Source organism: Anoplolepis gracilipes, chromosome 11 (genome assembly GCF_047496725.1).
Source record: "Anoplolepis gracilipes chromosome 11, ASM4749672v1, whole genome shotgun sequence".
Lineage (NCBI taxonomy): Eukaryota > Metazoa > Arthropoda > Insecta > Hymenoptera > Formicidae > Anoplolepis > Anoplolepis gracilipes.
In genome coordinates this window covers 733788-747379 of record NC_132980.1, presented here as the reverse complement: position 1 = coordinate 747379, position 13592 = coordinate 733788, and the positions used below count along the sequence as shown (strand labels likewise).

Sequence of the window (13592 nt, the reverse complement as noted above, 5' to 3'; positions counted from 1 at the left end):
AAAATGTGTCAATTTTTTTTCATTTTATGTATGTGTTAATTTTTTTTTCATTCTTTGGTATAATTATTATATGTTTAAATGTTTTTTTTTTAAATAAGAACTTTATTTTAAAATACTTTATTATGATTTGTACTTTATATATTTTTGATTATAATCTTATTATAATATACAGGCAATATAAACTACTATATATGAACATATTGTATACATATATTTATTTTATAAAAGAAAAAAACAGTTTTTATGCGTGAAAAAGATTTGTTTTCTTATAAAATAATAATAAAATAATGCGTTCATACCCATACACACACACACACACACATATATATATATATATATATATAACATTATATATATATATATATATATATATATATATTTTAATAAAATTGAACTAAATTTAATATATATATATATATAATAAATATGATTGTTTATTCACAGATTCAATAAAATAATGCATATATATATATATATATATATATATATATATATATATATATATATATATGCATTATTTTATTGAATCCGTGAATAAACAAATTTTTTACAAATAAAGGAAAGAAAACGGTATTTTGACCGTTTCTTAAACGTTTTTTTTTGTTAGAAAATAACGTTTCCCTTAACGTTTCTTAAGTGGACATTTATACCAATTAAAAACGTTTTCGAAAGCCGGTTTTAAAACGTTTCGCAGAAACATTTGTGAAACGTTTTTAAAACGAACCTGTGCTACCTGGGAAACGTTCGCTTTCATTTAATTTGTATTTTCATAACCAAAATAAATTTTTGTGCTCCAAGAACAGTGATTTGCTCTTACTAGCCATCATTATTGATCATTTTTTATTTTTTCCAAAAAGTTTAGTTTGCGAAAAGGGCCTTTTTTCAATCGCTTCCCAGGTAGCACATGTTCGTTTTATAAACGTTTTGTAAACGTATCCAATATTTTTTAACCGTCAAGCACCAATAAGAACCCAGATAACACAAGCTATTCGAAAAGAATTCATTTTATAAAATGTATTCTATATGGATGTCAAAAGGGACTTAAAATTGGTGACATAAAAATGAATTCTTTTCGAATAGCTTGTGTTATTTGGGAAACGTTTTAACAAAAACATTTTTAAAATCATGGTTTAAGAAACGTATTTTTTACGTTTCTATAAATAGAACAAAAATTAATTTTTTAATTCAAAATTATATATATACACATTATTAAGACTGTATTTATTAAGACGATCCCCAGATAGCACAAAAAATTAAAAGATGACGAAAAGATGTCTTTTTTAAGTTATCTATCTGACAAGGCTAAAAAGATGTCTAAAAGAATATCTTTCTACCTACAAAAAAAGTCATTTTTTAAAAGATGTCTTCTAAAAGTCATAATTAATTTTAGTCGATGAAAAGATGTCTTTTTGATCATCTTTTCGACAAGACAAAAGACATCTATTTTATTTAATATACGTGTTCCTTTGTTTGCCGCTATGTGGCGTGTTCAGACTTAACTATAACTCGTATTCAAGTTTTCATAACATGTATATAAAGCTTAAAAAAAAGGTACTAAAAGTATAATTTAAATTATGTCTTTTTTGTCAGTTTGACTTTTGATGTAATCTCGACAAAAAATTCAGAACATGATGAAAATAGATGGATTATATCCATATATGCGCATTATTTTATTGAATCTGTGGATAAACAAATTTTTCATAAATAAAGGAAAAAAACCGTACTTTGGTAGTTTCTTAAACAGACAGTTTTTTTTTTTTTTGTTAGAAAATGACGTTTCCCTTAACATTTTTTAAGTGGACATTTTAACCAATCAGAAACGTTTTCAAAAGCCGGTTCTAAAAGGTTTCGCAGAAACATTTGTGAAACGTTTTTGAAACGAATATGTGCTACTTTTGGGGGCTTTTTTTTAATCGGTTATTATGGGCGTTTTTCAGCAAGTAACACAGGCGACACAGTGTCCATTAGTATAAGGGAGAACATTCGTTGTGTCTCACTTATATTAATGGACACTGTGTTACACTGTGTCGTCTGTGTCATTTGCTGGAAAACGCCCTATAACTAGAAAATTATTGAAGCTAATATATTGCAAAAATCAAATTAATAAGACTTTTATAAAAGCGTGACATAATAAAGTATTTATTTTGAAAATTAAAATTATATTTATTAGCATACTGGGATAAAATTTATTGGATATGAGAATTTGCGTTCTTTATCAACTTTCTTATCAGGTTATTTTAGCCGATTTTCTCAGATGTCGCCACAGATACTATGGCAATCGAAAAATCCCTAGCGTACGAATTACTTGAAGTGTGTAGCATATACATACGTACCTAAGGTGCGTTCCACTTGCCGTTTTCAACGCGCGCGAACATCGTCTGTCTTTGTTTAACCTGCGGCGAATAACAAGGATGGAACGATTCGGCGAGCGTCGCAGCGGTTTACGGACTGGTAGCAGATACGGCAACCAATCAGAAGCCGCACACGTGCATCGTGTACCGTCGTTGGCAGTTGGCACGCGGCGCGCGGTGCGCAGCACGCATCGAACGCGAGAGACGCAAGCGCGTGTGTCGCGAGCGCATTCTCCGCGCCGCGGGTAATACATATGTACGCATTCTCGTTGTTGCCGTCGCCGTCGTCGCCGTCGTCCGTCAACGTCGGCGTAGCCTCGGGTCGCCGCTGTGGAGTGTAGCAACGGCTCGGTCGCGCGAGGGCCGCGTGCTGTCACCGCTGTTTCTGCGAAATTTCTGCGTGCGCGCGCGAGAAGGCAGCAACAGCTCGCCGTCGCGGCCAGTGACAACGTTTATTTTCGATAGGAAGGAGAAAGAGAGAGAGAGAGAGAGCGAGTGAGGAATAGAGAGAGAGAGAGAGTCTTATTCCGAGACTGCTGCAGCGGATAATCTACGAGTGCGACGAAGACAGCCACAGACAGCAGAGGCAGGTAAAAGATACAAGAGCGAGTGAAAGGGTAAGAAACTCACTAAACTGCTGGAGATGCACGGCCTTTTTTTTCCCGGGTTGCGCGATTATGTATCTGACCGCGCCATAATTGCACGGTCGTTTTAACGGGGAAGAGAGAGAAAGAGAGAGAGAGAGAGAGTGAGCGAGCGAGCGAGCGAAATGTGTGAATGAGAAAGAAAAAGAGAGAATGACAAAGAGGGAGTGATAGCAAGTGTCGTAGTGGAAGAGAGAGAAAGAGAGAGAGAAAGAAAGAAAGAAAGAAAGAAAGAAAGAAAGAAAGAAAGAAAGAAAGAAAGAAAGAGAAAGAAAGAAAGAAAGAAAGAGAAAGAAAGAAAGAAAGAAAGAGAAAGAAAGAAAGAAAGAAAGAAAGAGAGGGGGTCGATAGTGAAACGAAGCGAGAACGAACGCGGTAGCTTGGAGAGGCGGAGAGCGGAGAAGTCTCTCCGTCAAAATGTCGTTGAAAATGCCAACGCGGATACAGTGATCGTTGGCGCTCGCCTAACTCGGGGCACGTTGTCTCCCTTCGAGCCCTCGAGCTTTTGCTCTCTCTCACCCTTTTTGTATATATATATATATATATATATGTGTGTATATATATGTATATATATATATACATATATATACATATATATACATATATATACATTTATATCTTCCGATCTCGTTCTCGACGACCAGATTATACCAGTTGTAGCGGAGAAAGAGAGAAGATCGCGAGTGCATCGATTACTCGCACAGTCACCGGGTTTGTTTCTCTCGTCTACGTCCGTCCGTCGTTCGCGTTTCTTCGAGGTGGCGTAAAAAAAAAAAAAAAAAAAAAAAAAAAAAGTAATCTCAGTTCGGTTTTAGGTCTCGGTCTATGTACGTGTGTGTGTGTGTATATATATATATATATATATATATATATATATATATATATATATATATATATATATATATATACTGTGTGTATGTATGTATGTAAAACGTATGTATGTACATGTGAACCCTCCGCTTATTCTCCACGGGGACGATCGAGAGGCATCGGGGAATGAATCGCTCTCCTGACGCGGATATATTCCAGGTATCTGGTGCGAACGGAGTGGAAGCAATCTTTGTTACGACGACGCGACCGTGATCCTTTTTTCGCGTTTGCAGTGAAATCGATTCCGTCGCGTTCGATTCCTTCTCGGGCTCCAACCTTTTGTTCGTCGTCATTTAATGTTGCGACTCGGTTCTCTCTCTCTCTCCCCCCCCTCTCTCCTCTCTCTCTCTTTATGCTACATCACTCCCCCTCTTCCGACTCTTCGCGACGCCGCGCAAACCTCTTTCCGCGACCGTTAATGTCGCCTCACATCGATATATATATATATATATATATATATATACACATACGTCACATATATATGCACGCACACACACATACGTAACATATATGCACGCACACACACAACATATATGCACGCACACACACATACATATACAGTCGGACCTCTTATGCTACGAAACCTCTTATCCTACGACAAAAAATCCTCTCATGCTACGACCGCGAAAGGGGAATTATATCCCCACTCTCAAATTTTTGTCGTAGGATCAGAGGTTTAAGGGGAAGATTCCGAAAATGTCGCGTAGGATAAGAGGTCCGACTGTGTATATACATACATATATATATATATATATACACGCACACAAAATATAAAATAATAATCTGGATAATTAATCTTAATAATGAATTAAAAGTTAGCAATTCGTTGATCTCATCAGATTGGAGTTCTATTCCGCAAATGTGTAGCAAACAGGGATCGTCGTTACCCTGGTGGTAAATTGATTTTTTTTTAGCCAACAATCTTTCGTTCTGGTCTACGCATCGAAGTAGCGGTAACAAAAAAATTAATGGAAGATGAGAGAGCTTGGCCAAGCGTGGTTGGAGGGAGAGCAAAACACTGATGCGATCCAGAACTCGAGAAATGTCGATCCGAGTGCGCTGACTGATGTTAGTGAACGCATCGAGTGAACACGGCATCCTCGTTTTCTGACGATTATCAAGTGCCGGTTTTTTTTCGAATTTTCATAGAGGGGGAGGAGGGGGAAGTATCATCGAATTTTCTCCGATCGAGATATATTCTAAGGATCAGAATTTGAAGGAGTTGTAAGGAGTTGATTTTTTTCATTTTTATTTCGATCCAATAAAACCTACAGGTTTCGACAAGATCGGTCGTGAGAGACATTATTGAATCCCGTAACAAAGCACGATCGCCCTATTCGCGGATAAGTAATCGTCATCTAATGACAACCTCGAATTTTCGGATATCAGTGTTTTTTTTTTCGCAACGTTTGATTTCGTCTATTGTTGCCTCAGACGACTACATCCGATTTTCGATTTCTTTCTCAAGTGTTTGCATAACGCATTCGCGTTGCAGTCTTCAGGTCCTCGATAGACCTTGTTCCGAAGCGAGTTTAACAACACTTACAATTAGATAGATCTTGGTAAATTGCTATTTAAACTGATTTTCAGAAAGGAAGCGACTCGAAGAACTTTGTCATTTCTTGCGTGCAGAGACTGAAATAATTTACAAATATTATTATATCCAAATGATTAATCTTGCGATATAATCGTTATTTTTGTAGTTGGCAGTAACATTTAGCACTAACATTCACTAGCTTTTACAAGTTTTTTTTTTCAAATGGAAGTTACGTTACATGTTTTTGAAGAATTTTTGTCATAATGCATTTTTTATAGTAGATAATTAGTTTTAGGTTTAATGAAGCAAGAAATATGATAAAATTTGAATAATCATAAATATTTAATTTTCTAGGAAGATAAATATACATATTATTTAATTTAAACGTTTAATCTTGTTTATCATTATACATTTTTATATACATTTATATTTTGGTCTCTATATTTATCAAAAAGAAGTACTTTTTATTCTTAAAATATACATAAAAAAATATTACATAAAAATTTGATTACATATAATAAAAATGTGTATAACAATTAAACATTTGTTACATTATGCAATTTTAAAAGAAAAAATAGATCACATTAAATAATTATGTGCTATTCAAAAATATTTATCTGAAAAATTTTATTTCAGATTTTTGTGGCTATAGAATTGCACATTAATAAACAAGAAAATGGTGTCGACTCGTCAATCAAGCAATATGGGAAACAGCAGCAGTAGTGGATCAGTTAGTGAAGTTGGAGAAGTGAATTCATTGAAAAAGCATCATCCGGTAACTGCTGGCACATCTAACAACGGATCCACTATTGAATCACGCAATCTGAATCTTTTGGATTTACCTGTCGAAGTCCTTGAGAAGATTTTTAGCTACTTAGGTTTCAATATGGTAGCACATATGCGTCTAGTAAGTACTAGATTTAAATATCAATGTAACATGTATGTGTATATATATATATATATATATAAAACTTTATTTTCCATAATTAATTTACTATTGCAAGCATTATTGTTCGCATTAGGTTTGTCATCAACTTGACCGCATTTGTGGATCAATCCTCAATTCTACATTTCAAAAGCTACAGGCTCAGATGCTGAGTCGTTTTCAGGCTATCAAAGCACAGATGCCCAGACGTGAATCCGCGCGTCGAAATCATCCTTTAGCATGCGAATCAGATATTATAGAAACTCTGCACATGCGGCTTACCTTGCTGCAAATGAGTTTCGGCAAACATATTGAACGGAAGCATTGTTGCTTTTTTCCCGGCGAAGTAAGTATGAGGATTTTTCAAAAAATAAGAATCATTCGTATCATCGGATTCGAACATTATCGATTCTGCATATATAAAATACACAGTACGCAAAAAAATTAAAGGGTCATTTTCTTCTATATAAAAAAAAGGCCAATTTTCAAGTAGTTGCAACTAACAAAAAAAGCGTTTCAAACCTTCCAGTTTTTAGTTTTAGAATCTTTCAATGAACTTCTATTTTTTTTATTTGTTACAAAATTACATTCTAAGAAAGCAACGTTCGTCGATTGAGTTGCAGAATACCGAATTAAAAAAAAATTCTAGAACGATTTCATTAATTGGATGTTAAAGAGCAGAGTTTTAGCTTCAATTTCTTTTTTTAACAAATGTTCCATTGTGTTTTTTCGCCTAGATATTCATTATTAAAACAAAATCGAGGTATTAACTTTGAACGCTTATAACTAGTGAAAAAATGATCGTACATTAATAATTAAAAAAGCAATCTAAAGAGAAAAGTTAGCATTTTAAAATGCTCTTATCGTTTTTTCAGTCATTATTTATTTTTAAAGTATAATTGTCACTTAAAAATGAAGTAAAAATTGCACTTTTATCTTTTTCTATTTAAATCAATGAAAGTTAACGAAAAAATGCTAAAATTTTCATGAACTCTACAACATTTACAAGTAAAAAACATTCCAGTTACTCGTACAAAAGACCAAAGTCTTAAGTTTTTTTCTGTACATTTCAAAAACTTAAATTAATGATTACTCTGCTTTTTAACACCCAATTAATGAAATGTCATGCTAAGATTTTTTTTTTTAATTCGGTATTCTTGGACAAACTTTCGAAAAATTTGTTTAATCAACGAACGTCGCTTTCTTACAATGTAGTTTTGTAACAAATAGAAAGAATTGAAATTCATTTAAAGATTCTAGAAGAGACTAGAACGATTTCATTAATTTGATGTTAAAGAGCAGAGTTTTAGCTTCAATTTTTTTTTCAGAACTAAAAACTTGAAGCTTTGAAAGGCTTTTTTACCGATCTTATTCCGATTATTTTTAAGGAAGTTACAACTACTTAAAAATTGACCTTTTTTATATGGAAGAAAGTGGCCCTTTAATTTTTTTGCGTAATGTATATACATATATAATCAAACTTTTTTCTATCTTTTTCTTTATATGTTTTTCTATTTTTTTCTCACTATTCTCTTCTCTTGCGCTGCATGTGTAATCAATTTGGAGTAAAAAAAATAAGCAAAATCTATTGTGCGTGTCCCCATAACTTTATTTAACTATTCTAGATTGATTCTATTGATTGTTCTATATAATATATAGATTGATTCACAGTAATTAAACAATCTAGATATATTATTCTATAATAATTCAATGTTTGATGCATAGAAATTAATTTTTATCTATTTAATTATACAAGATTAGATGAATATACATATTTTTTATCTTTTACTTACTTTTTTATTAATATTTTGTAAAAAGATTTTAAAACTAACACAAAAAGATAAGAAAGCTGGTATCTTGTGAACATTATATTATAGATAATAAAGTAAAATATATGTTAACATTTGGTGGCAATAACTCTTTTTGAAATAACTATTTTCTTTACAACCTTTAACTATTTACTTTCCAACCTTTTTCTGTTTATATTTAATCTGATAACTGTAAAAAGAAACTAGAGTAAAAATTTTGAAAAATGCGTTTTACAGATCTTGGACGAGGTTTATCGCATTCTTTATTACATAAAAGTTACTCCGAAATTGCAAAGACCTTACAAGGTTACAGATGAACTGTTTGATTTGAGCACTATGGCCATGGAATATTTCAAGGAACACATTGAACCAACATTACCGGAAATACCTTATTTCGGTGCCGACTTTTTGGATCTTGCAGGAACATTTTCTTGTAAGTGAAATTGATCGTTTAAAACTATACTTTTGATTGTGTAATGTGACTTATGGAGAGCAACTATTGTTGCAGCTACTAGTAGTGTGAGTAAACCATTTATGTGCCTGGATCCCGCACCTTTAACCGTCGGAAATGGAAAAACGGGCAATAATGGTGAAGAAGAAGGTTCTTCGTCGCATTGCTCAGATGATCCTGCTCTTTTGGAATCCAGTGTACCGCCACAATCGAATATGGTTCTACGAAAACGGATTCGTAAGATCAAACAAGGCATGAGAAGATACAATAGCCAATTGACGTTGATGCGCAGGGATTTAAAGAGTTGTAAAGCGAAAATTGCAGAACAACAGAAACAGATTGTGGAATATGCCACTCGTCTGGATGATAATGATAAGAAGAATGAGGAGACGTCGCGAAAATTTAGCACGCTCCTACAGGTATTTACCCAGGTACATTCGAGAAGTTCGAAACAAAGATTCAAGATCAAGTTCATAATTTATAAGACTTCACTTTACAATTTGACATTTATAGTGAATCTTATATGAATTGTTAAAACATATTATAAATCTTATGTCTTGATCTATTTTTACTCTGAACTTCTCATTTGGTGCACAAATATAATATAAAAATCAAATATCTATATATCTGTAACCTGAGTATAGTTGAATTATTTTTTTTTTTTTTTTTTTTTTAGGAATTGAACAAGTGCAAAACCGAGTTGCAGTATTGGCGATCCAAATCACCAGCAATACCAGTGTGCGTAGGTTGCGGTCAGTCAATGCCAGTCCCTACGGAGGATTTACAAGCTTTAGCCAATCAGGGAGTGCTGCCAGACGCATTTGGTGAAGGGCACGACTTCATTCCCATCGCGGATGCCCACAGTCCCACCGAAGTGGTACAGCAATCCGTAGTTTCGCAACCTCCTCCGTCGACGCCGACGGAGGAGATGGCACCCCCAAAGGCTCCCGTGCCTTCGATATCCTTTAAACGGAGATCCACCACAGAGGAAACGTCGAGCGATTCCGCGAAAAAATCACGTCGCACTGCCAAGTCTCGTCAGGCTAAGCGCTCAAAGATATAAAATCGATAACACTGATCATGGTACAAATATCTGTTCAACCAATCTCTAATCTGGATTTCCGGAGAGATGGGGAACTTTCTACGATAGTTTACGCGCGTTTCTTTATGTCAGCAAGCCGATGATCTTAGAAGAGTACAAAATTTCCTCACCGAACGTCCTGCATATTGCGCAACGAAACCTCGTTTAAAAAAAAGGGAAAAAAAAAACATTTAGTCGCGTCAATAAAATGATTGTCAGATTTTTTCTCACGGACAGAGATGTTGCCGCCGATGCATGGCGTGCGTTTTATAAATATTCTAAAGAAACCTAGCCGATCATTTGCTTTGCTCATAAAGCAACGTCTTAACTATACTTTCCCGAATTCCTTTTAAAATTCTTTGTAATTATTTCGCAATTATTACCGTCATTGCTGCGGTACTCAAGGATAATAGAAAATTAAAATCGCGTTTTATCTTTGTCATGCATTTAACAGCAGTATCACGTGATAGAATACAATAACTACAATATTATCGGCGATGAAAAGACTCGCCTTCCATTTTGCTCTTTGATCAAAAAAGCGCAGTGGCTCTCATCATGTTTTTTTTTTCATTTTATTAAAACCATGAAAATCAGAGACAAAAGCACAGTTCAATTTGTATAAATGTTATTTCGTAGTCCGAAATATGTCGTTTGATGGCGTAAATCTGAAGAATATTGTTTGACATTTTCAATGATGATATGATTGTAAGACTGTTTTTCGTGCTGAGAAAATAAATTATTAGAAGAGAAGTATTATGTCGTGGCAGTGTGTGTTGTATAGAAAACATAACTGTATAATACATAGTGCAGATGCACTTGTTAATGATAGTAATCGGTGGCAATAATTTTCGACTTATCTTCACCATATGAACTGATACTCTCGTCTCTACTTTTCATGGCTAGAATATAAATTGAATATCACGTCTTTACATTTTTTTTTATCAAATTAGGACAATATGAGAACAGAGGAAAAAATTTATATATATATATCATTTTGAAAACTTCTATATAAAATAAATTGGTGCAAACAAAGCACACAATTTTTTTTAGGAAGTCGAAAATTTTGTTTTAGTATTTGAAATTATTCTCTACGATATAATATATATAGCTTTATGATAACTCGCATGTATAAAAATTCAAGTTAAATCTCTAGCAAATTTTATTTCACGATATTGATTAAAAAGTGTCTGATCTATTAAAAATAGTTTGCGCAAGCACTGCAAATAGTGCACCAATAATCATATCAATTCGTTTTAATTATTTAAACTTGCTCAATTTAGAAAATTTGTTTATAACCACATATATGATTTGATGCCATTAGATGTCTTATTGTCCAGTTTTATAATTTTGTGTTTATTTAGATTTTGAATTAATTCAAAATAGCTGGATAAAATCAAAATGTTTTATGATGAAAGTTTCGTCTTAGTCTTATGGCGCGAGATAACCAGAAAAATATGTCTGGCACAAATTCAAATTGTAACAAAAGAGCAAAATGTTGATGAATACCTGGATTAGGTATTAGTTTGTTTTTACGAATTACACCGTCTTATAAAGAGAATTAAGAGAGATGGTGTACGCGCGCATTGCAATATTAATAGAACTAGATAATAATTTATAGGAATGATTCTATTTAGGTAAAAAAAAAAAAATATTGGGTATCATGCCATTTTTGTATATTACGTGAAAAAAAAAAGAAATTTTGTCATTATTAAAGTTGACAAAAATTACTCTTTATGAATACATGTTTTAATAGAAATTTTAAAGTAATGGGCGCTCAGATTCGTAAATAATAAAAACAATCGAAAATATATATTTGCAATCGAATTTTTTCGCAGGTCTGACGGTTTACCTTGCGCGATTATTGATACAGTAGAAGCAATTAATGTCTCATTTGCACTGATTACCCAATTAATCTCAAAGCAGCGTAGTTAGATATTGTGAGTTATTCATGATTCTACTTATTAAAAAGAAAAAATGGAGAATACAGATAAATAAGTGAATGATACTTTATTATAAATATATATATATGTACATATATATATACATTTATATGTGTATATACATATATATATATATATATATATATATATGTATATATATATATATTGAGTGGAACTTGTGTGCCGGAGCGAGGGGAAAGGTGTGCATACCATATGGAACACACTTTAGTTTAATGGAACAATAAGATATAATAATTAATTAATTAATTGAAAGATTAATTAATTAACGATAAAATAATTATTGAAATATATATGAAAAAATATATATAAATATATATAATTTTTTATTGATGTCAAAAGAAATTAGAGAGAAAAAAAAAGAGATAACATTTAGGGTGCGAGTATAACGGGAGAATACACGCGCATTTGTGTGAGATGAATGTGTGCGATATATATATGTATATGTGTATGTATATATGTATATATATATATATATATATATATATATATATATAAATAATTAAATTCAAATTTTGCGAGAATTTATGATGTGATGCTTTATCGATTTATAACTGCGGGAAAGTGACCTTTATTCGAAATAAAAAAAAAAAAAAGAAAACACGTGGGGCGTTTCTGGCTGCGAACGAGCATGTAAACTTCACTTATTAATGTTACGTTGAATAGCGCATTACGGGGGCGGGCATAGCCAAATCGCACGTGTCGGAAATTTCGAAATGCTTGTACGTTCACTCTGTAAATTGCCGCGCGACATATTTCTCGGACATCCAGGGAAGATGAAATTCTCGGAGGAGAGGAGGAGGGACAAAACTTACATTCTATCACATCATTCGGGCCCCTAAGAATGAGCACATATAAATTCAGAATCGACATCAACGGCCGAATTGCATCAAGTCAGTGCTAACTCTGGTCAACTAGTGTCAAACATTTTGTATTCTCTGATAATCATCAGATTTTTTCTTTTACTATAATAATGTAACATTCTCATTATAACTTTGTGAGACTACATAAAGAGGAACAGTCTAAGAAAAAAAATCTATATACATTATTAAATATAAATGTATTTTATATATACAATTATATATAAAATATATTCTTGATATGTAAAATGATTTTTTTTTATATGTAGGAAAAATAATAAAAAGCATAATTAAAATATAATTAGAATAATTTTCGCATTATTTTTTGAGAAAAAAATTTGAAGAAATGAAAAAATTGTCTACATATAATCATATATTTATAAATACTTATGTAAATATATGTATATTTATATAATAATTATATGTTTATATATAGATTTTTTTTCCAAAGAAGTTAACCGAAATTTAATTAATCTATTCTCGGTATTAATTTTTTTTTCCTTTAATATTTACATCGTAAGTAATGTATTTTAAATACAAAAAAAAAATTGTGATGCGTTGATTGATAAACCTAGAATTACAGGTGCGAATTAAGTTAAGAAAGGCAATATTATTCAACGCTAATTCTCAGGACTTAGTTTCTAAGAAGGGTGTTTTTTTTTGTCTGTAAATCAATGAATGGATCGAAAAAAAATATATGAGAGTAAAGGAAAAATCGCGCTAACCAGAGTTAGTCGATTGTCGATGCATTTTGGCCTAATAATACATACATACATGTATAAACATACCTCATGTATACACTCGCTACACATCAACACCTGCAACAATGTTGTCTCGTTACAACACAACGTCGTCTTAAATAAATAGTTTTACGCTCTTCTCGGCTTTCCGACATAATCCGTCCCCGAACGATACAAATGTAGAACTGTGTACTACGCATATATGGATCTAAGTTAGACTTATGATCGAGTATAACAGTGAATATGTGCGATTAGGAGTAGAATAATTTCTTAGACGGTAGAATGCTGTCCGCGCAGGGGGGAGGGAGGAACGGAGGGAGAGAAGTTCTATATATGGAGAGAGGGAGGACACATATGTTTTTTTTTT

The 13592-nt window shown here is 32.7% G+C and overlaps 1 protein-coding gene across 11 annotated transcripts; it reads left to right on the top strand.

The window, feature by feature from the left end:
* The first annotated feature begins 2642 nt into the window (after nt 1–2642).
* On the top strand, nt 2643–12133 carry Dmpd (F-box protein dampened). 11 transcript variants are annotated; one of them, XM_072901568.1, is made up of 6 exons: nt 2643–2941; nt 6039–6309; nt 6425–6673; nt 8373–8568; nt 8644–9017; nt 9263–12133. In XM_072901568.1, exons 2-6 carry the CDS (start codon nt 6079–6081, stop codon nt 9647–9649), a joined length of 1437 nt encoding a protein of 478 aa, XP_072757669.1. In that variant the 5' UTR covers nt 2643–2941; nt 6039–6078; the 3' UTR covers nt 9650–12133. The 11 variants fall into 11 exon arrangements, with proteins under 11 accessions (XP_072757669.1, XP_072757671.1, XP_072757667.1 ...); XM_072901570.1 differs by having other exon boundaries at nt 2643–2968; XM_072901566.1 differs by lacking the exon at nt 2643–2941 and adding an exon at nt 3320–3521.
* The last annotated feature ends 1459 nt before the right edge of the window (nt 12134–13592 follow it).

Bases quoted from the DNA above. Each gene is read 5' to 3' on its own strand.
- Dmpd (XM_072901568.1), top strand. From the start codon at position 6,079: ATGGTGTCGACTCGTCAATCAAGCAATATGGGAAACAGCAGCAGTAGT. The intron at 6,310-6,424 runs GTAAGTACTAGA...TGTTCGCATTAG, and splicing joins TGGTAGCACATATGCGTCTA to GTTTGTCATCAACTTGACCG. The intron at 9,018-9,262 runs GTACATTCGAGA...TTTTTTTTTTAG, and splicing joins TCCTACAGGTATTTACCCAG to GAATTGAACAAGTGCAAAAC.